Here is a 23,038-nt window from a genome sequence, read left to right as displayed (position 1 = left end):
CTGTACTGCCACCACTGCCTGATCCGGCCTCTAAAATATCGGCAGCTGCAATCATAAATCTCAATTTACAAGTGGGACTATTGCACGGGGAGTTATAGTTATACTAATGATTACTTCTCTGTCTTATTTTTCATGTTGCAACAGAGTAATAAATTTTTAAAAACAGCCTGGGCAAAGCATCAGCAAAGGCTGTGCTTCCTCTCTCCATGCTGTCAGCAGAGAGGGGCATTCCTGTTCTCCAGCAGGCATCTCCCTGGCAGGGCACCAGCCCCACTTCTCAAGGAGGTGGTTCAGAGATGGGGGACTTTGTGTCCTCTCACTGGGAAAGATGCCATAGAAACTCCCTGGGCATGGTGGGGCAGCAGGCAGGAGTGTGATGTTGGGATTAATCCTAATGCTTGCTCTACTGGAGAAGAGAGCTCAGCTCCCTGCATTGTTTTCCCTGCTTAGAATGGGGACTGAGCCCTGCATTTGTCACTGACCTAGTCTTTCTCAGTCAGACTTAGGACATCCTAGGATTGATGGGACCAAGTGGTGGGGATCTGATGGCCGAGAGTGGAGCTGATATTTGAAGGGTGTATCTTATTCCTGTAGCTCACCATACTCCCAGCACTGGGGCTTTCCCAGATACAGAGAGTTGGAAGCTTTTTGTAGACAGTGTGGAAATGGGGTGATGGCTTGGATGGTCCCACCTGAAGGAAAGCACCCCCTTCCTGGAGAACAAGGGTCAGAAGGAAAGGCTTTGGGTTAGAGGAACTTAGACCTTGCTCCCATCCCCATCTGGGAGCAGGGACTCAGGAACACTCAGTGGCATCCCTCCTGGAGGAGTCACCATGGGGGCACCCCCCAAAGACCAAGTCTCTTGCCCAGAAGGCAGCAGTGGGGCACGGGGTTCAGCGAGCATTTCCCGAGTGTTTATCACAGCTCCAAGGTCTGTGATGTGAGGTCTCTGATGGATGCCTCCATTCACAGACTTGACATTATGATGTACAGGGAGCCTAGAGATATATAGATTTTCAAAGTGGCCACTTTGAGCATAATTATAAATATCCAGCCTCTTTACATAGTGAATTGTTACCAGGAAAAGAAGGACCCTGGGAGCTCTGAAATTTGGCATCCAGGATTTCTTGAGAAAGGAGCCTTCACAGAGGTTTTCCACCCATTTTGGGGCCAGGATGACATGGGCGTTAAGGGATTATGCTTTTCTCATTCTGAGCCCCCCCTGGCAAGTCCTCCCCCATTCTTCATGGTGCTGGCAGTGTCTCTGTGAGGGACATCTCCAAGGCACTGTCTTGGACCCTCACCTCCCCTGCTTGTCTGCACCAGCACGCTGTAATATGATTTTAACTGCTTCTGAGTGGCTGACTCCCCTTCCAGATCACAGCACAGAGCACCAGGGGCATAACAGAGCTGGGAGCAGGTGCTCCTGGTCTCTGTGCCTGATCCATGGCCCCAGAGACACAGCAAAAGAGAGATTTTCCCCTAGCTCAAGACTGGTTCATCTCCTTACACTTGCCTTTGGAGCATCCGAGCCCACAGACGGCTGAGGCTCAGCACAAAGGGATCCGTTTTCAGATGAGCAGGAGATCTCTCCAGTGGGATGCAAAAGCTGGGACCCAGGCACAGTCAGCGCTCCCACATGCCCTCCTTGGATTCACAGACTCCTAGTAAAAAGGCAGGAAACCACCTGGAAGTCCCCTTATCATGCTTTTCTCATGCCATTTGGATGATGTCAGAGCATCATCACTTCCATTTCCATGCTGGAGCTGGGGTGAGTGTGCCCTGGGGAAGGTCTCTGCAGGCAGCTGTGTGCCCATCGCTGTGCATGAGTGCCCAGGCTCAAACAGGCACCAGTTATCGCCTTCCCCACCCTGGGACTGGGGCATGCTGGAATATTGCAGGAAAAATGAAGAGATTGTTTGAGGATTTGTGTTCTGTTTGCAAGCAGGGTCTGGAGGAGAGAAGGTCAAAGAGGAAAATTGGAGCTGAATTTAAATCAATGGCTGGTAGAGATTAGAGCAGTGGCCCAATTAACTGCAGCAAGACAGGTGGAGGTTGGGGGAGGGCTCCAGCTCTCCAGGTTAGGACCTTTCATTGGACCCCAGTTCTGGGTCCATGGGGATGTGAATGCCCTAGACAAAACAAGGAGTATGGCCAGGGACTTGGGATTTTGTGCTGGTGGGCAAGGGCTGGAGTAGCTAGAGGCTGTGGATGGTAGGAGACCTAGGTGGTTTGGTGTTGGATTGAATCCCACTCCTCCTTCCTTCTCTGCACATCTTGACAAGATCAGTCTGCCTCTCCATCCACATACCAGCTTTGTCCTTGTTTTCTTGTCCCAGTCCCTTCCCCCATGTCCTGCTATCATCTCAGCTGCTCCCACCACCAGCTCCACTAGCTCCCTGTCACTGTTTCCTCCTGCTTGTCTGTCGCTTGACTCCAGCTCTTGTTGGTGCAAATGTTTCAATGAAACAGTTTCCTCCCTCGCACTTCCTGGGGAAGTCATCGAGAGCTGGGTCCCCACTTCCCATGCAGGTGTGTAGCGTGGGTGCCAGGGAGGCTGCAGCAGCTGGGAGCAGGGGCCGCCACTGGGATGGGCGTCAGTGCACGTGCAGCTGCCCAGGGCCACATGCAGCTGTCTTTGCCCAAAGTTGGCTTGATTCTGATGGGAAATCCAAAACATTCCAGGTTCCCAAAATCACCCTCCCAACAGACTTCAAGGCTTTGTTCTGAAACATCAGGGCACATATGAAAAAACCTTGTACTGGCAAGTAACTGGAATTTAAGGGAAATAGTGACATTCCTGTCATTCTTGTTGATGGCAGTGTATTAATGGTTTGGGCTGGAATTTCCTGGAAAAAGAATTCAGTGTGAGTTGAACATCCAGCATGGAATCTCTCAGCTGAAACACTAAATTTTGGGGAAAATCACGGTAGGTCACATCAGAGCAAGAGGAAGCCACCAGCCCCTCCTTTTTCCCAACACACATCCCCCATGTGCTCCTGGGGTTGGGGCAGCCAGGAACACAGCTCCCATGTCTCTAGGCCTACAGGGGTCAGGCTTTGCTCTCTCCAGCAACCCAGTGCACTTCAGCATGTTGCACATCACCCAAGGAACATTAATTAACATTGCTGGAAGATCTCAGGAAAGGTGCAATTTGAATGATCTGGCACCACAGTCATTCGGATGCTGAGTTAATTCAATCCTTGCACACAGTGCTCCTACAGATTGTTGGCTTTAAACAAACAGTGGTGACAGATTTGTTGCTGCGGAAATGTGGTCATTAAGTCAGGAGCGTGTGTTTGACCTGAAAGCGATTGAGTGATGGATGCAAGTCATTTTAAAGCTGCAGCAGCCAAAAGGATGCTTCTTTTGGAGAGCAATCTTGCATCTAAGGAGTGTAAATAATTTAAATAAACAAGTAAAGTACAGTGAAAGCACTGCTGCATTGTGGCACTAAATGCAAAGCAGGGCAGTGCTGCCGGTCCTGAGGTGAAGGAGAACTCCTTTGCACAGTGCTGTTGTAAAGAGGTGCAAGGTGCCAGCTTTGGGGCTGTCTGTGGAGGTAAATGTACCAACCAAGCTCCCATCACTTCATAGTCACCCGTGGGAGCTGTGCATCTGCTGCACTCTGAGTGTGAGCAGTGCAAGCACTGTGGGATACCCAAGGAACAGTATTCAAAGTGGATTGGTGGAGATCACCTTCTTGTCCTGGAAGAGCAGGACTCACATGTCCTGCAGTGTGGCACTGTGCCACTCTGGCTGCTCCTCTTGTCAAGCTGAAGGAGCCTGATACTCCCTTGGCTTCACAACACGGTCTGGCTTGTCTTGTCCAGCAAGGTTTAGTGAACCAGGAGCTTGGCGTGCTGCTGCTCCATGCCAGCCTTGCTCTGAGCCATCCTCCCACTGCTGTTGAAGATCCTCTCACCCACAGAGTGTGAGCAGGGAGGGAGCATTCGATCCACACCGGTCACGTCACAAGGGTCTGTGCATTCTGCTGCTGGATGTGGTGTTCCTATAATGAGGCTGGTAGTTACTGTGCATTAGAAGCAGCCATTGCTTAAGCCTCAATATCTCGGCCATTTAATTTAATGGGTTTTTTTAAATACCAAAAGAAATTAAGTTCACATTGTGAGCTAATCGCCTACAAAATTTCATTTCAAAGATGCTCAGACTGTTTGTGAGAGAATTGCTGAAAAGCAGCCCAAATATGCCACCATGTCTGTCTGTTTGTCCTTCTTTGCCTTCCCTCTTTCCCAACCAGAGTTAAGCAGACTTCTCAAAAGGAAATAATCACATTCTCAGTTCCCTGCTTTTCTGATAGTTTTTCCCTGATGTGAATTTTGGATGTCTAAGTTAAATGCCAGTGATTGGTGATTATTATAGTGCTCAGGTGGTACTACAAGAGTGGAAAACAGGGGTCTGAGGTCTGGCTGATGTGCAAGAGCCAGATAGCTGTTGTTGGGGAGTGAGTGGGCACACAGCTACATACCCAGGCCAGGAGGATATGGTGGGAGATCTGATAATAGCTTGTCTCACTACTGCCTTGAGGCCATGTGTCTGTGCTACAGAGGTATAAGAGTTGCCTGAGCAGTAACACCCAAACCTTACACAAGCCCTTCTGCTTTGGAAAAGTGTTCTGTGTGAGCTGTTTGCAGCATGTCCACCATGTCCCATGGTGGCTCGCCCCACGTGCCTGCCTTCCTGATCCTCCTCCTGCCTTAGCAGCTCCAGCCCATGGCATTCATCCGTGGCAGCCCCTGCAGGGACCAGCTTGCCTGTAGGCTGCAAGGCTTTATCAGATCGGAGAAGAGCCAGAGTTCTTTGACAGAGATTACTTGTTCTCCTAAACAGCCATGTTACTGAATATGGAATAATCCCCCCTCAACATCCAGCTGGAGGTTTTGTTTCCTTCACTGCGGGCTATCATGTTTGGAGGTTTTGTTTCCTTCACTATGGGCTATCATGTTAACAGTCTCTCCTTAAAGCACCTTTGCCATCTGAGTCACCCATGTGATGCCCATCACCTGACCAGCATGGTGGGCAGGGGCACACTCCACACCACTGCCACCAAACTGCCTGCCCCCACTGTGTTTGGCTGAGCCATGAATGGCTGCCATCCCGTTTTGGCTGTGGTGTTGCCTTCTCCATACTCCCACTGCCATCCCCCCCAGCTGGTTTCCCTGCATGGCAGTAGGGAGGTGATTTATGGAGTCCCACGTGCACCCGGTGAGTCCAGCTCTCTGCGTTTCAGGGAGATCCATCGCACAGGGAGGGGAGGTCACTGCGTTGCAGGTTTGCTAACCTTGCCCGCTTATTAAAAATGGTAAAAGCCTCCCTCAGGACTCGTGAAGTATAGATCCAAAGAGCTCCATATGCTGTTCCCCTTAATGAGATGTCTGCCTGAAGAGCAATAGCAAAACACACCATCCAGTGCAGGGTCCCTATAGCTAGATGGCCTGGCTGTAAACAGAGCCGTCCGTCTTAATGGGCTATCGTGTAAAAACTTCTCCCAGTCAATAAATCAAAGGGGCTCCATTTATATCATGTGCTGCCTTCGCTATTAGGCTGCCTCTGGATGGCATGTTCTGATACAGAGCTCCCCGGGCCTGCCAGATGAGGCCAGAGGCTCTAATAGGCATTTAATTTAGGCTTCCCCTTGCTGATACCCATGCAGAGTTCAGCATCTGGGACTCGGCAGGGGCTCCCTTGTGGTTTGGGATGGCCCTGCTGTGCAGGAAAGAGCACCCGTGGATTGGCACCTGGCAGGCATCACCTCCCCTGCCCTGCTGGGTAGGAGCCTCTCAAGTACAGGGAGCCAGACCCTCTCTGTGAAGGGGTGTGTGGGTTTGGTGAACACCCCTACTCGGTCAGGAGCAGCAGCCACAGCCTGGTGCAGTTATTTATTTTTCATCTCCTCCCTTGTGCTGCTCAGATGCCACCGGAGGGAAGTTCCGCTTCAGCCACCATCCCAGGCAGAGATATTAGTCCTCATTACTAATTAAAGGAAGCAGGAGTAATTGACGGATGGTGGATGGCAGGGGAGCCAGTGTGATGAACAGCCCCTGTCCCTGTGCCGGGGACGCATGCTGAGCGCTACCTGTTAGCTACAAATAAACAAACCTGATAAATAATAAATAGTTTGAGAAGAGTGGGCAAGCATTATTTAAATTAATAGGGATTAGAGGGAGAGGTCTGAAAGAGCATTCCTCCAGATGAGCTATCCCTGGACAGACAGGGACTCATTTGTTGCAGGCTGGAGTAAACAAGGAGAAGGGGAGGATTCATCACAGCAGGGCCTCGCAGCGCTTCTCAGGCTGGTAACAGCGTGGCTGTACTTTTCCTGGCCACCCCTGCACCAGGGCTCCCTGTGTCCCTGCTGCCTCACCAGTGTCACTGTGCTGTCACACCTCGGGTGCCAGGCTGGGCACTGGGTGCTCTGAGGGAGTCAGGGTGCTGTGGCAGAGCAGTGGGGAGCGGATGCTGGGCTCTGGCTAATGGCAGGGTCCCACACCACGGCAGGGCACCTGCAAGTTTTCCCAGACACCTTTATGGCCCCTGCAGCCTGCCTCCACCCAGGCACTCACTGTCAATCCGGCTGCAGAGGGGGTCTCTCCTCACCCCCGACATTTGGATACCAGCCTGTCTGCGCAGGGCAGGAGGCTGGGGGTGGTGGAGAAAGGAGGAATGCTGCGGGAGGCGGGGGAAAGAGGGGAGGACAAACGCTCTCCTCGCTATCACATCTACTCCATCTTATCACCACAGTAATTTGATGATAAAAAATAATCCGAGGCTGGAAAGGAAACATGTGTAGTGGAGTAAAGATTGAATGTAGGTGGATTGTGCCCTGGGGCGGCGGCTGGGAGATAGAAGGAAATGTCCTTCTGTTTGACACAGTGCCGAGTCGCAGCCGTGCCCCCGCCTGCCCTCGCCCTGCCCGAGGCACCGGGAGCCCGCTGGCCCTGGGCCGTGTGCGGGGCAGGAGGTGCCTGTTGCGGCTCCCCCACACCTGCTACCCTCCTCCTGCACCTCCTGTGACCCCCAGTACCCTGTGGGGTGCTGCCCCCACCCTCCCGCCCCACAGCTCGCTCCCAGCACTCTTCTGTTTGTCTTTTTTTCCCCTTTGGTTATGCTTCACAACTCATTTTATCAGCTGTCAGTAACCAAATGTCTTTTTTAAGGAGTGGGTTATAGCCACTAATGTACTGAATGCTATTGCACTGGCTGCAGTTAGTGTTCCACGGCTAAATTACTATAATTAATGTTCCACTAGAACTGTTTGTAACAGGCGGCTGCGGGAGCCCCAGGTCTGGGCTTTCACAGCCACTGAATTATCTCTTCTCCCCGGAGAAAGCGCCTCTCACAAAGGGGAGGGACGAGGTCAGCACTGGGACAGGCAGGCACTAGCCGAGCCAAGCTCCAGCGATGAGTGGCCCGGGAGTTGTTCCCGGGGTACAGACTCCCTGTGTCTCCCCATCTCGGTGGAATTCCTGCTGGGACTGTCGGGGCACTGCTGCATCGCCAGGGCTTCGCTCATCGCCCTGTGCCATTCCGTTTTAGAGATGGAACACGGCGCGTAGAGAAACGCTTCCAAAACTCAGGCAGTCAGCAGAGATGTTTCCCTGTGCCTGGCATGGCGCTTCAGCCCACACTCCACACCAAGTCTGCACCCAAAACCATCCCTGCCCTCCCTCGCTCCCCCGTCGCCTCTCAGTGAGGCCGGAGGTGCAGGGGAAAAAAATATGCTCGCCGGGCACACACACCCCTTGTTTCGCTAAATGCATTGTTCAATACCTGCAACAAACAGATTAGCCGAGGCTTTATCAGGGACAAGAGAAGGGAGAGCAGTGTGATAATGGTTTTCAGCAAATCCTCGGGCTGTCACAGATTAGAGCCGCGGCAGGAGCATTATCAGCCCTTTCCTCCTCTCCCCATCACCTCCCCCTTTGTCTCTTCTCACCATCGGATTTCTCCAGCCAATCTATCCCTGAGAGAGCCGGGCAGATACAAGAAGAAGTCGGTTTCCATCTGATCTGCAATTGGTTTTTCTCGGCAGCCGATCCGTGTCGCAGCATTGATCCGTGGGCCCCCCAGCGCTTGTCCCCTTGCGTGTCTGGAGAGGAAGGTGGCCAAAGGAAGGGGGGCTGGGGTGGGGATGCTTTAAACTTGCTGTGTGTCATTGATCTGCAGGTGGGAGCCTGACCAGCCCTGCCCTGCCAGGCAGGAGGGCACAAGCCACCTGCCCTCATCAGAGGAGTTTAAATGGCTGTGACCTTATTAAAGAAGAGGAATGTCTTTGGAAGGCCAGTGGAAGGAGGGGGCCAATCCCAGGCCCTGGGGCAGGTAGTTGGGAGCTGCCCAGCCCTCACCATCTCACCAAGGGACAGCTTGATGAGATTGGCACTGGGGTGCTGAGAGCCTGCTGGCCACTCTCCTCTCTCAGAGGGTCACCCACTGCACCCACATCCCCATTTCTGCTCTGCACCTCTCTGTGCCACACTGCAGCATGGCCAGGCATGAGTGGAGATCCCTGTCTTGGCTCTGTTTGCCCGAGCCTGTGGAAGAGAAGCTGCTGGGTGGGAGCTGTTGGGTTAACCCCAGTGGGTGGGCAGCTTTCTCAGGAGACCTGAAGCTGTAGAATATTATTTTTTCCTTCTAAATGTGGGACACAAGGCTGTCTTTTGCCAGGGCCTGCAGGCCCCATCAGGTGGGGGTTTGTTGAAATATCTGGATGCTTAGGAGCCACAACCCAATGGGCAGGGCAGCAGTGGTGTACCAGGCGGGACCCAGCATCTTTGGAGTCAATCTGGGACATCCTGTCTGTGCCACCTGTCCCCCCCACCCCATACCCTTCTGCCAGGTTCTTGCTAGGGTAGAGCTGTGGCAGCTCTGCCTTACCTTGCCTTTTCTGCTGGACCTGAGGCATGGTATGCAGGTGGCTGAGAGGGCAAGAGGGGATATAACAAGTAATGGCCCCAAGTGTGGAAACAGTGTTAATAAAGTGTATTTCACTTTTAATTTTGGCATATAATGTAATGATCTTTTTTAAGGCCCTATCATATTATCTGCATGACTAGATTATTGAGTCTTCATCATCTCCAGATAAATTTATGACCAGGATGATGCTTGGAATTTATTATCAGTCAATAGAGCTCAATACTGTAACAAGGCGTGTAATAAGATATACATATTTAATGATCCGGAGTAAAACAGCCCCGCTAATGGGCAGGATGAGACGGAGGCTGGAGCGTTAATTTCCATCCCCTGCCCCTTTCCACGGGAGCCTGCACCATTCAGATGGGATGCAGCCCCAGGGTCCCGTGCTTTGCCTGAGGTCGGGAGCAGGGACTGGCTGGGGGATACAGAGGAGCACAGCCCTCATGCTGCTGTGGCTGTGAGCACGTGCCTGCTGCAGTGTGCACTCGTGGGAAGGCACGTGTGCATCCCATCCCTGCAGAGATGTGCAGGGGTGTCTCACACAGCACACAGCTCTCTTACATGGCTTTGCAGCTCTGGTGACATCCCTGTCTGCGCCAGGTAAGGACTGTCACACATCCACTTTGCAGGTGGGTCTCTCCAGCCCAGCAGTCTGAGCAAGCCTTGCACAAAGCTGCTGGAGATGGCTGGAAAAGCCACCAAAAGAGTGCTTTTTATGTTCCAGGGGCAAGCCTGAAATCCTGCCTGTGGGACAGTGCAGGGCTCTCCAGCTCAACAAGGGGAGCAGAGCTGGGGCAGACACATGCACCCTGTCCACACCACATGAGGACATCTCTGGCCCAGCAAAGCCCTTGGTGGGGACACAGTCCCATGCACCCTCACAGAGTCCCCCACACTCTGGCTCACCTGGCTGTCTCCCTGACAGGAGAGCAGACAGCACCAGAGCAGGCACAGCCCAGGGAGGTAGCAGGTCTGTGTGCCCAAGCACCCTGGCCCTATGTGCAGCTGCCCACAGACTATCATGTTGAATAGAGGGCCATCTCCTTTGCCAGGTTATATTTTCAGCTACCTGCACTGATTTTTCCAGCCTTCTGGGATGGTATTAAATTACTTTCCAAGGACTTTTAATAAGCACTTTTGATACCTTTGAAGCATGCAGCTTTATGGGAAGATTACAGTCCCGCATCCATCTCGCTGGGAGAGAAACAATGGCAGCAGGGTTGGTGTTTGATCTCTCCTCCAGAAGGCGAGAGAGGGTTTGGGTTAGACAAAGAGGTGAGCTGCTGATTTACAGCTAATGTTTAAAAATAGGTAGGTCTCCCTCCAAGATAGCGAGACCTGCCCTCCTCTGTGTAATCGCCTGCCTCTGCCTCACTGGACTTGCAGAAACACAGCTCACTTTATTTGAAGGCTTCGAGTGCAGCATCACAGTTTGATTCTTGGTCCTTTTAAAGCAATAACTAGGCCATCTGACCAAGCTTTAAAGAGCAGGAGAACTTTCCATTAGGACTTGCGACACACTCTTGGCAGCACTGGAATTGCATTCTTGCCTTTTATTTCCTTTCTCTGACATCTCATGTCACTCAGGCAGGAGAAACTCAGCTTTATATACTCACTCATCTCTACCTTGAAATTTCTCCTTAATTAGGGTCCCAATCCCAGCGGTGGGACTGGGTGTCAGGAGCTGGATGTGGAACAGAGCCAGCAGCAGTGGTGGAGGTCAAACCAAACTGCTCCCTGCAGCCCAGGGACCAAGCAGCATCAATTGGGGGCAGGGAGACAGCATCTCCCATGTCTGTGTCCACAACTCCCACACAGGAGAAACAGAGCCACCATCCTTGCCATGCCAAGCATCTGCGTGTCTGGCCCCTGTGCTGCCTCTGGCAGGGTGCATCAGATGAGTTACAACACCATGAGCACCCAGCTCCGGCCAGGCATGCCTTCACTGCAGGGAGAAAAGGTGTCAAGGGAGTCGAATTCCCTTTATCTGTGGATAACTACGGCTGCCTTTAACAGCCTGGAATAAACTAGCCATAAATATCATGATCATAAGTGCTTAGATATGGCAACTTTACACTGAACAGAGGTTTTAACCTTCCCTGCGGAGGATATCCGGCTCTACATCACTGGCTGTTTCCATTCAGCTGCACGGCCAAAGACAAGGTCTGATGAGCTGCTCAGAGCAGCTGCACCAGCTACTGGCCTCCTCTCAGCCCAGTCTAACCCAGTCCTTACCCCAGTTTTGGGGTAGGAATCACTCTTGCTTTCAGGGCCAGACAAGAGTCCTGCTGCCCTCTCCCTCCTTGTCAGCATTCTTTCCTCCTCTAAGGAATCACCAGCACTGGTGCTTGCAGTTTACTGGGTTCCTGTGCGGATCCATCTTCCATTCTCATTCCTACCCACAAGGAGGGTCTGAACCACCAACTTGTGCAGCAACTTGTCACCATCACCTTGTCCCTGGGCCAGCCAGGGGTCCCGTATCAGCAAGAGGGCAGTTTGCATCCTCCCTGCACCTTGCCAGTGCCCTGCCGTGACTTTATTTTGCACGGCGACTTTGAGGGGAGCTGTAAAACACTCAGACGAGTTAAATAATACACGACAGTGTATGGTATAAATTACAGGAAGCCAGCGGTGGAGCGACATTGTATGCTGAATAAATTAAAGGCTGCGTGACTTACAGGCAAGATTGATCTGCCGAGCATTTTGTTTAGTGACGTGCTTGTCATAAGGGAGAGCTAATTACAGGCGCGGAGGCGCGTGGCTCCGGCGCTCGGGAGCACAGAGCAAACTGGGCTCACCAATGTCAGCAGGGTCCCTGCACTTCCAGGATTTGCTCTCTCTGAGGCCAGCCACATGCCAGGCCCCGTTAGCTGTATGCCTGTTTTCCCAGGGACACCCAGCACTGTCACAGCCCAGGAAAAGGATTGTGCTGCCATAGGGAGCTGCCACGGTCGGGAAGTGGGTGTGCTGGTGTGGGGGACACAGGCAGCTGATGGCTCTGGGGTCTGCCTTGAGAAGGGCTGGCATTTGGGCTGGAAAGGAGAAAGGGAAAGGAGATATTCAAACCTGAGCCCATTCTTAATGGAGCAGAGCCTTATAGGAGCACATTCTTTGCTCCTGTGGCATTTTTGAGCCCAGTGCTGCTCACAAGGTGGCATAGGGATTTCACTGCTCTGAGGTACCAAGGGCTGGCTGAGCAGCAAAGCTGGGAGCTGTGGGGGCTGATTTGGGGGCTGAAGAGTACAAAAACAAAAACAGAATTCAGAAATTATGTAGGGTTCCTGTAATAGCAGGATGCTGCCATGAGCCACCAAGGGAGTGGGCAGTCTTCTTAAGGTCACAGTTTGGACTGGATTATTTTGGGGAATATGTGCTTTACCCACGGGGATATGGGAGACTGGTGAGATGCTTGGATTCAGCTGGGTGACTCTAACCACCAAACTTGGGGATGAGTTTGGAGGCTTGTCCTGCTGGGCTCCAGAGCAGGGATGGCGCCTGTGCCAGTAGGTCTGCCCTCGCTGCCTGCACAGCTGAGCGATGCCGTGCGGGCTGTGTGCAGCCCTCGAGGTCACAGCAGAGGCTGGGCCATAGGGCTGGTGGAAGGAGCACCTCCCTGGGCTGCCAGAAGAGTGCTGGTGGCTGGAGCCCATGCTCCGGCCATCGGGGTGTGCTCCCCTCCGGCTGGGCCGGCTCGGCGCTTGTCTGTCACTCGGTGGGATTATGAGTAGTGAGTGTAATGCATCGGCGTATGAATAGGGTTGTCTGGCTGATGGTGATGTATCGTTTTTCATTACTGCCTCTCAAGCCCTCCCTGCTCCACGTGTGGAAATTCTATTTATTCCCTAATTTGTAAAAATTCCCTCCTTATCTGATACCAATCAGGGAGGGGTAATTGGCTCTCCAGGGCTAGCGGCTGGGGTCCTGATGAAGAGATATGTGTGTCTGCTCTGGCTGTCCAGGCACCCTGCCCTGCTGCACCAGCGACACGGGCCACAATTAATAATGATTTGCAAATGGCAGACAAGCAATAACGCAGAAAGATGTCCAGCCAGCCTCCTGCCCGCCCCTTAATTTCCTTCTGTAATATAAATGGCACAGGAACGAAAATCCAGCGCTATAAATTCTGAAATTAGTTATTCACCATAATAAATGGTTCCCTTTTTGGTGCACGGTTCTCCCCATCCTTCTCCCCTTACCCCCTCCCCACTTCCTCCTCCCCTTCCAGCCCCCTTGCCTGCTACCTACTTCATTTGAGTCCTAATATGCAAATGCTGTAATTTAACGGGATGGTGAAGTTGATTTTCATGTTAACTTAATTACTTTGATTTATGAAGGGCTCGAATGTAGACACAGCTCCATCCTTGCCCACCTCCCACACTCACCCCTCTGCAGTCCTGCTGACCCGCTGCCTTTCTTCCCTTTTCTTCCCTTGGTTCAGTCCTCTTCTCCTCTTCTTCCCAAGTTTAGTGTTTTATTAGCTGCCTTTAAGTGGACATAAGTCCTCGCGACAATCGCATGATGCGGAGGACAAATTCCCCGTCCTGCCTTGTTTAATCGTGCCTGGATAATGGATGTATAATTGACTCATTTGAATGCTTTTGCCTACAGGAGTGCAGAGCATTAAATGTTTGATTGCCTTAATTTCCAAACAGATCATTATCCCCTTCTTACCCGCTCTTAATAAACACTTTATGAGGATTTTTTTTGTAAAGGAAAAAAATCTCCACTCCTCGTACTTCTCTGAAGTGATAAACTCTAATTAAGTCTAATATTTAAAAATATGGTAATGGTGACTTGTTTGAATAAGTGGCCTGCATTTCCATAATTTCATTATTACGTAAAACACGCTAATTATTTGAAGTGTGCTTATTACTAAAAGAGAAATCTCCTTCTAATAAAGATGAAATTGGCTTTTTTCCCTGTATTGCTGTGCACGCCGCTCCCCTTCTCTCCTGGACGGTGAGTGGCCACAGCCAGGAGCAGGGTGATGGCAGCATTCGCTTTGTTCGCACAGCCACGGGATGCTGGAAGTGCAGGGACAGGCACAGAGGCTGAAGGACAAGATGAGGTCCCTGTACACCCTGTGTCACCCTTGGCCCCAGCAACATTGGTGCCCTTTGGACTCCTCATGGGCTCCAGGAGTTGGGAATGTTGCAAGACAGCTCAGCCCCTGCTGCGCATTCCCTCCAGCAGGGGTGCCCCAGCTGTCATGGTTTGCCCACATGGCATGGCCTGTGCCAGGCTATCCAGCAGCCTGTGGGGCTGGAAGGTGTCTCAGCAGCCAGGTGTCTTACAGTGCAGAAGCCCAGCTACCCAGCTCTGCCCTGGGAGGGGGCCAGCATGGTGGGTGCATGATAGGAAGAGTGATTCCCAGTGCAGAGGACAGGAGGAAGCATCCTGTCTCCTACACAGTGACAGTGGCCAGCCTGGGTGGGAGAAAGAAAGTGCCCAAGGCAGCAGGTTGGTGGTCAAGACTGGTCCCCTTTTGCTGCACTACTACTCGCCTGGGACCTGCTAGAGATGGGCTCTCCTTGCTCCAGTGTCCCTGCTAGGGTAAAGTGGATTTGAATGTCTTGCTGACCCCAGTGTGCAGGGAGTGGGAGAGGCATCCTGTCTCCTTGGGACAGACACAGGTTGGGGGTGGATGAGTATGAATTGTGTCCAGCCCCTCTTCAGAGCCTGTGCGGGCGCTCTGTGGCGGGGCAGGCAGGGAGGCACTGGGATGAAGTCAATATAAAACTAATTTTCTTTTCCTCGTGAAGAAATGAGGTGTGTGGCAGTAACGTAATTGCAGATAATGAGGTAAGTTATTCTTAATATTCTGCACGTCGCTGTCAGCTGCACCTAATATACCTGCCGGCTGTGCGGGACATGCACAGCCCCCTGCCCCATGCGCAGGATTATGAGGCCATTAATTTGGGAGCAGCTCGGCAGGACCATTCCTGGCGTCCCTGTGGATCCCTGGGAACTGGGAGCACTTGGTCTGACATGTCCTTGTCAACACTACGGTGGGCATCCTGGTGTCCCCACCTTGACCAGCACGTCAGGGTGGGGATGGATTCAGATCAGACACAAACTCCCTCCCAGCTCCAGTGTGGACAGGTGAGTGACACAAGAGCCTGGCTCTGTGTGCTGGGAAAATGCTGTCACTCCCTGCCCCAACAGTGACATTCCTGCTCACAGGGAGCAGCACTGTGGGAACCCAGCACCCAGTGCTCCTGTTCATGATTGGTGGGGACGCCAGCAGCAGTGCCAGACTGTGCGAGATCTCTGTGGTCCATAGGGCTGCCGCCACTCACAAGGCCACCTGCTGTCACCCGGGGGCGGCGGTGGCCGGGTGGCCCTGTTTCTGCTTTGCAGGGAGCTGTTATACAAAGGCAGCGGTGATATTATTCATTAACAGTAATCTGCCATTAGAACATTGACAAATGGCCCCTCGGTGCCTGAGCATCAGTTCTGGTACAGCCCATAAAGCATGGGGACAGTTTAAATATGGACCTGCTCAGCTCGGGCCGGGGGTGATCCGTCTTCCCGGCCATAGCACAGGTGCGGTGGGGTTGCCTCCAAATGAGCACATTTGGGGGGGCCCTGCAATCCCTGACCACCCACAGCCCACCAGGGCAGCTGCTGGGATGGAAAAGCTCCCTCCTTGCTCCAGGAACGTCTCGGCCCAGTGCACGGCGGTTGCAGCAGCGCTCAGCCCCCTGAGCCCCCGTGGTGGAGATGTCTGTGTGGATTGATCCTGTGGGGAGGTGGGAGAGGTGGAACAAATCCTGTCACATACAGGGATGCAGCCCCTGCCCTTCTCCCCAGTGCCTGGGCTGGGTGTGGAGGTAATGCTCTCCTGGAATGAGCATTGCTGCTCCTGGCAGCCCAATCCAGCAGCACAGACTCCTGCTGATGGAATCCTTAAGCTCATGCTGGGTTCACAGCAGTGCCGCCGTGCAGTGGCTGGTGGGAGGGCACACACCAGGCAGTCAGCATGGTGCCATGGGCTGGGGGCTTTCTGCCTCTGTCTCAGCAGAGGGGTGCAATGGGAATGTCCGTGCCTCTTCAAGGACAAGGCAATCAGTGATGTTAAATGGCCACAAACTCAAGCCTAAACTAGGACAGCGTCCTGCTGCCCCATGCATGTGCACGTCGCTGTCCTTGGCTGTCACTGCAGCGAGAGCTTGGCAGGACGTGGAGAGGCTGAAACGAGGGTGTGTGGTGTCACAGTGGCTAATGCTGAAACATATGGGGCAGGAGGGTTAAAACCTGATGGGTTAGGCCAGCCAGGGCGAGTGGAGGCTGGGGTGTCACATTACCCCACACTGCACTGGCAGCTGGACCAAAGAGTCCCAAAGGTAGCCAGCCCCAGAACCCAGCACCTCAGGGCAAGCTCCAACCCAGCCATCCTGGGCCACTGTATGGGGACACGGGGCAATGCTCGGAAGCAGCACAGCAAGGTAAGGGGCAGGGAGGCAGGGCAGAGCCACTGCTCTGTTTGCATGAGGCAGGATAACCCCAGGCTGACCCCTTCCACACACATCGCACAACACCCCTAAATCAATTGCATCTTATTATTACAATATCAATATACAATATTCCTACAATAACACCATTGATTTTCTACTCAGAGGCTGCACCTACGTCTGTTTTAAAGAGGAGGGAGTTAATAGTGCCCTCATTAAAAATCTATAGATTACCCCCCACCCCAAAAAAAAAGAAAAAGCAGTTTATATTCATTAGGGCTATTGAATATAAAGTAATATGTTTGTGTAGGACATTGGAGTAATGTGATAATCCGTCCGCATATCAGGGAGAAATCCACTTAGCAACCCTGTCAGCTTGACAAGAAAAATGTGCCCATAAAGTCGGGAATACATTGAGGGAGTGCGCGGGAGGAGAGCGGGGGCGCGCCTGCGTGTGCGCGCCTGTGCAGAGCCGCGCTGGCCATCGGTGTGGGGCCACCTTCACCCCATCCCCCTGCTCAGCCTTGGGACACAGCTGGGCCCCTGGAGGTGTCTGGGACAGGGACATGCCAGGTGTGCTGGGATGTGATCAAGTTGGGGGGGCTCCACAACCTGCCAACCTGCCTGGCCCCAGGTAGGGTCAGGGGACGTGCTGGTGGGTGCCAGCCTGGGTGCTGGGGCAGCAACCCCAGCATGTGTCCCCCAGGGAGAGCTGGGCTGGGTGGGGGCTACAGGGTGGGCAGGGCTGCCTGTGCCCTCCTGCCAGCCTCGGACTCTGCTTGTCCCCCGCCCCGTGGTCACCTTTGCAATGGATTAAGCACTGAAAAGCAGCAGAGCAATCCTGGTCGCGCTCTCTTAGGCTGTCAATTGCCATTTTTGTAATAGAAATTCCTTTCACAAGGTAACGACGGCCAGATTTAGAGGATTTCATATTGTTAATAATTCCCCAAACAGCCATCTGACTGTGTTGTTTTAAAAGCCGCTTAGTTTTTTGCTTTGGAGTTTATGAAAATCTCCCACTCTAATATCCCGAGAGCCAGCCTATAATTGTGTTATTAAATCAATCGGAGCGGATTACATTGTAAAATCAATAGATGGCTGTAATTGCATATTAGAAAGTTGTTCTGCTGTTGTTGATTTTTTTTACATGGATAATTATAATAAGCGTGTTTACCTTAGCACTGATTTGGAATGAGTCTCACTAAATGACATATGACGAGCTTGTCACACTCACTGCCAGGGGCCGTGGCATCGTTTGGGACAGCAAGGACAGCAGTGGTGGCATGGGCATGTGGTGGCATTGACCCAACAGTGTCCCACCAGTTTTGCAGGGTGGCAGCTCAGAGTTCAGGGTGTGTCCCAGCACAGGCACCTGACAACAGAGCACACTGAGGTTTTGGGGAGGCAGATGATGGGGTGCAGGAAGCAGAGAGCAGTCCCAAACAGTGTCCCCAGGGACCAGCTTGTGAGTCCCATGAAGTACCATGGGGTCTTGCTGCTGCTGCCCAGTCTCTATGCAGCTCCCCCTCAGCAATATGGAGCAATAGTCAAGCCCCAGTGCCCACTCCAGCTCGGGGCAATGCTGCAGGCTGTGAGGTTGGCAGTGGGACACCTGGGGCTGTGCTTTCACATCTAAACTGCTCACTTGCACCCACCTGCCACAGCTCCAGGATTTGCTTTGCTTTTACTTTTTGGGGGTATCAGGCCAGGACTGGCTGGGTGGAGGTACTTTGGCCACAGACAGTTGCACTCCTCTTACCTCCATTTCCCTAGGTTTCAAGCCACTCTTACCCTGTTAGATCCCACTGGCAGCTGGATCCAAGGGCTGAGGGCTTTCCAAGGGGTTCCGTTGTCTGGGGGATGAGATAGAGCAGGCAATCCTAAGGACAATGAGGGGATCGCTTGAGTGGGAACAAGTGACAGCAGCAGGAGTTGTCACCTCCAGGGGCCTTATGCAGCCATCAGTGTCACCTTGGGCACCAGAAAGGACAATGGCACAGAGAGATGGGCTCACCTCTGCCCCCATGCCAGTCAGTGGGCTGGAGACCCCCTCCTTTGTTGGGCTGTCCTCATGCCCAGCTGCTGTCCTGGCACACGAGTGACAGGAAGGGGTGCCGTGAGAGGGTCTCGGGACACTCCAGAGGCACGTGGCACTGATGGTGACGTTACTTCTTTCACTGCCAACCATTAGTCTGGAGGATCCCTGGCAGCTCATGGCAGCCCCTTGGGGGACTGTGCACAGGGAAAGTCCTGAACCTCCAACAGAGACTGGGGACAGGCGATGGCTTTGCCAGCAGGTCACTGGGACAGCGGGGCTGGGCAGTGCTGGGTCTGGCAGGGAGCATCCAGGAGGCCGGGCAGCCCCATCGCCGCAGGCAGACCCTGGCAGCAGGACAGCGCTGCCCGGCTGCGGGGGCCTCAATCCGGCACGCGGCACTGTCAGCAGGCAGCCTGCTGTCTCCTAGACAGTGAAATATGGCCACAATTAGCCCGGATACAGTTCAATTATGATAAACAGCGTTTGCACCCTTTAAGCTGTGATTAAAAGGCCTCCTCCCGTTGATAGAGAGACCTAATTTCACATTATTATCGCTGTAGCTTGATTATAAAGCACTCCCTGGATTTACAGTTGGGAGATGGATGTGGAGGCTTCTTTATCATTTACACATCAGTAATGATGCAGCCTTCCCTCCACCACAACATCCATCCAGCAGCGGCGGGGAGAGGGGGGCCTTGCCTGCACCCCCCTTCCGGGGCACCCTCTCCCCGTGTCAGCCAGGCCCCGCTGCCACACGCAAGTGGGCAAAGTCACCCTTACGGTAACAGCTTGATAAATGGGCGGGCGGTAATGAAATGGAGACATCAAGGCGTGGGGCGAGGAAGAAAGAGTGGTAATCGGAACGAGTGGAGCTGTCCCGAAACGGAGGGGAGCGGGAAGAAGGATCGCCTCTGCGCCGTGTGCTGTCAAGGGAGAAATTACACATTTACTCTTGCTTTTTCTTAAGGAGACGGCCCTCATAGATCAAAACATGGATTTACAAGCCAATTTTCAACATGAAATATAGACACTAGGAATCAATTTAAGCCCAGCTTCTATTTTAGCAAACGGTGCCTGAGTTTAGTCCCAGGTAAATAACACCAGAGCCTTCCCCTTCCCATCTTGCTGCTCTGCCACGGCCCAGCACCAGGAGTGGCTGTGGCTTGCCATCCCAGCCACCTGCCACTTGTCAGACTCTGGTTGGTGGGCACAGAGAGGCACCATGGGCTGACTCTGGCAGGGACATGGATGACCCCGACCTTCAGGTCCAGGGCATGGATCCATCTCAGCGCAGCACCGGGTCATACTGGGATGCAGGTGGCCAGTGCTGGGACTGGGAGCTCTGCAATCACATCACTGCAAGGTCCTTGGGACAGAGTACCTGGACTGCTGAGGACACAGGCCCGGTGTGGGATTCAGAACTTGCTCCAACAAGCTCCTGTTTGGATCATGCCTCTAACTCAGTATCTCTGTGCTTTCTCCTTAGATGACTGCAAGAACATTGCCAATATCATGAAGACACTGGCCCATAGAGGCTTCATCTTCAAGCAGACCTCCAAACCTTTTTGATCCCCGAGGCAAGCCAGGCAAGGGCTGCATGCGCCCGGTGCCGGCCAGGCGGGGAGGACGGGCTCCAGCATTAAAAAAAAACCGGCAACCGAGGCCAGAGGAACCGACACAAAAAAAATCTCAATTTCAGCTGTTAACTCCAGTAGAGGTTGTATATATGGAAAGGCAAATCTGTGTAGACCTGATGTGACTCCCTCTCTGGGCTGCTCCGGACATTATGCCATGCTAGCGGACAGCCGCGTAGGGCGCTTGCACCACATTTTAGACTTGTAGTTCGTTCTTTTTCTTTGGCTCCTGATTTCCGTCCCTCCCTCCATATCCCACCCCGTCCTCCCTCTCCCACCCCGTAGCCAGAGCATCCCCCATCTCCACCCTGGCATGGGCCATACCCACCTTCCTTCCCTTCTTCTTTCTCTTCTCTGGTTTTATGTTTTCAGGCCTCGTGGCTGCTGCAGCGATGCCGGTGTGTGCCTGCACTCGGGCAGCATTCGCGGAGGCTCAGCGTGTCGAGACGGCCCCTCGCCCTCCCCGCCAGCTCCCCCCGCCTCTCCCCTGAGCGCCTTTTCCCCTTTTTGAGTCAACACTAACCCCTCTCTGACTCCTGTATGTGACAAACGCGATCCGTCTCTTTATGTTCAAGGTGAAGTGCCTGTATTCTCCGCTGCAGAGCCCCTGGCAGCCCCACGGTGGGCTGCAGGGCCCCGGAGGGCTCCCTTCAGTGAGGCAGGGGCCCAGCGGACAGGCGGGCGGCAGGAGGGAGGTGACAGTGTCCGCATGGAGCCCCGTCCCGTCCCCGTTCCGTCTGCTCGTGCCTCTCGCGGGGCTGGGCGGGGTGCCCAGCCCTGCCTCGTCCCCGCCGCTCAGTTCCAGCTCCGTGGGGGACAGGCCCGCCACAGCACCGTGTCCGTGTCCGTGTCCGGTGGTGGACGAGCCAGCGCGCGCTGGCCCCCGGCCCAAGGTACCTGAGCAGGGGAGCCGCAAATCGCCCCAGGCCCCGGAGCGAGCTCCCCGCAACCTCCCTCGGTTCCCGAGCTGAGGCTCAGCCCCCCCGTGCCGTGCCCCTCACAGGTCCCGGACGCTCAGCAGCAGCTGGCTTGTTGCCTGAGAGAGTTGCCGAGCACATCCCCTGCGGCTGGGTGGGCTCCCGGCTGGCCAGGGCGGTTGGGGGGAGCCGCGGGGTGGGCTGAGGGCGCACATCCTCTCGGTGTCACCCAGCCCCGGGGCCCTGCTGAACGGAGCCCTCGTCCGGGCATGACCTGCAGGGAGGCTGCAGCCCCAGGCCCGTGCGTGCATGGCCTGGAGCGAAGCCGGTGACGGCAGCCAGAAGGGCAATACAGGCACTGAACTTGGCGGTACATGACTGCATGGTGTGTGGTGTTCCAGTTAAACCAACCGATAATGCAACCCCAGCATTTTCATTGTCTAGTTATTCCAATCCTTGCTGTAAATGTGCCACATGAATAAAGTTTGGGGGTAAAGGAGCCCGGGCTGTGTGTGCCCATGCATGTGCAAGTTTGTATGGGGGGGCAGAGGCAGGGGAGTGCCACCTGGCTGTGTGGGAGGAGTAGGGTGCTCCCTCGGGTATGGCACATCCATGCCCCCCATAAAGGGCAAGTGTTTGGGCTGTGAAAGGGTGGTCAAGGCTCCCTGCTGCTGGGAGCACTGTCCCACTCTCCAGCATGGGCACTGTGGGTGGGCACCGTCCTCACCACCACCTCAGGTTTGTCAGTGCCCCAAGGCAGCTGTGCCCTGAGGATCCCACCACCCACCACAGCTGGGCCTTGTCCATGGGTGCACCCCACGCAGTTTTCTCCCCAGTGCAGGGTGACAACCACCACTACATCCCACTGGCACCTGTCACCCCAGCCTGTAGCCTGGCACACTGTACCCACACAGCTGCCACTGCATTTGGAGCATCTTGGCTACAGAATAGAGCCATCATGGCTCTGCTGAGCCCTGGGGCATCTGCTCTGCCCCAGCCAGCTGAGCCAGCACGAGTGCAGCACTGTGGGGTGCAGGAGCCATACCCAGCTGTGCAGGAAACACCACTGCAGCCAAGTGCCCAGGGAACCTGCTCTGCCAGAGTGCCACTGGGTGACAGGGATGCAAGTATCCAGCTAGCACCGAGTGGCAGCTCCCAGAGGGCAGGGGCAATCCAGCCACTTGCTCCATGCAAAGGTCACAGGGGTTTTACCAGTTCCCTTTATGCAGCCCCTGATCAGCTTTATTGACCCTTTTTCGATGGGTGTCATCTAATTAGTTTTATGAAAACTAAGAACTTGGCCTTTGCCCTCTACTCCTGCAGGCGAGAATGTGACTCAGAGGACATTGTCACGGTGGGTCGATGATGGCCAGTTACACTTGGAAGGCAGGTGCAGGGGACACAGGGTGGGCAGGTGGGCAGCAGCCCAGAGCAGGGCACACAGCCAGGGCCACCAGTGCCCACAGTGGGCAGCACATAAACACAGGCTCCCATTATGATGCTGCAGCCCCTCCAAGGCCCTGCAAAATGTGGAGGCAGGGACCAAGGGCCCCTCGCACCAGAGAGTGAAGACTTGGGCAGGCAGCAGGAGGAACAACTACTGACAGTGAGTGCAGGGGACAACACGAGTGTTTCCAGCAGGGGCAGCCCCTCAGACAGGCAAGGCAGCACTTGCAGGCGTTGGGCATGAAGGAGTTACTGCAAGAGAGCAGCTACACAAGGGCTGGGCATGTGGGATGTTGGAAGGAGCTCTCCAGCCTGTGGGCAGCACAGGAGCAGCCTGGCTCAGGACATGGTAGCCTCAAAGGCAGCAGGGGCTGCAGCAACGCCAGCTGTCACCTGGTGACTGAGGCAGATGGGCTTAGGGACAGCCCATCCTCACCCTGCACAAAGTGCTTATGGCTTCTTTGCCTTCTTGATGGAGAAGGAATTGGAGGCCAGCTCCCTTTATTTTCTCTGCTCCAAAAGGGAGACAGGAAAGAAAAACCAGGAACAGCAGGTGGGAGCACTTGGGTTGTGGCAAACACATCCACCTGTCCCAGAGCTAGTCCCAGGGCTTCA

At 54.0% G+C, this 23,038-nt stretch overlaps 1 protein-coding gene across 2 annotated transcripts in view; it reads left to right on the top strand.

Annotated features, from left to right (window-relative positions):
* Nucleotides 1-21,477, top strand: part of ERI3 (ERI1 exoribonuclease family member 3) — a 129,533-nt gene extending 108,056 nt beyond the window's left edge. For both annotated transcript variants that reach the window (XM_056497123.1, XM_056497124.1), the window contains exon 8: nucleotides 19,913-21,477. In XM_056497123.1, coding sequence (XP_056353098.1) covers nucleotides 19,913-19,995 — 83 coding nt within the window. In that variant the 3' untranslated portion in view covers nucleotides 19,996-21,477. The remainder of the gene's footprint in view (nucleotides 1-19,912) is intronic.
* The last annotated feature ends 1,561 nt before the right edge of the window (nucleotides 21,478-23,038 follow it).

Source organism: Oenanthe melanoleuca, chromosome 8 (assembly GCF_029582105.1).
Source record: "Oenanthe melanoleuca isolate GR-GAL-2019-014 chromosome 8, OMel1.0, whole genome shotgun sequence".
In the NCBI taxonomy this organism is placed as follows: Eukaryota; Metazoa; Chordata; class Aves; order Passeriformes; family Muscicapidae; genus Oenanthe; species Oenanthe melanoleuca.
Note: the sequence above shows the minus strand (reverse complement) of the source record. Positions and strands in the feature narration are given on the sequence as shown.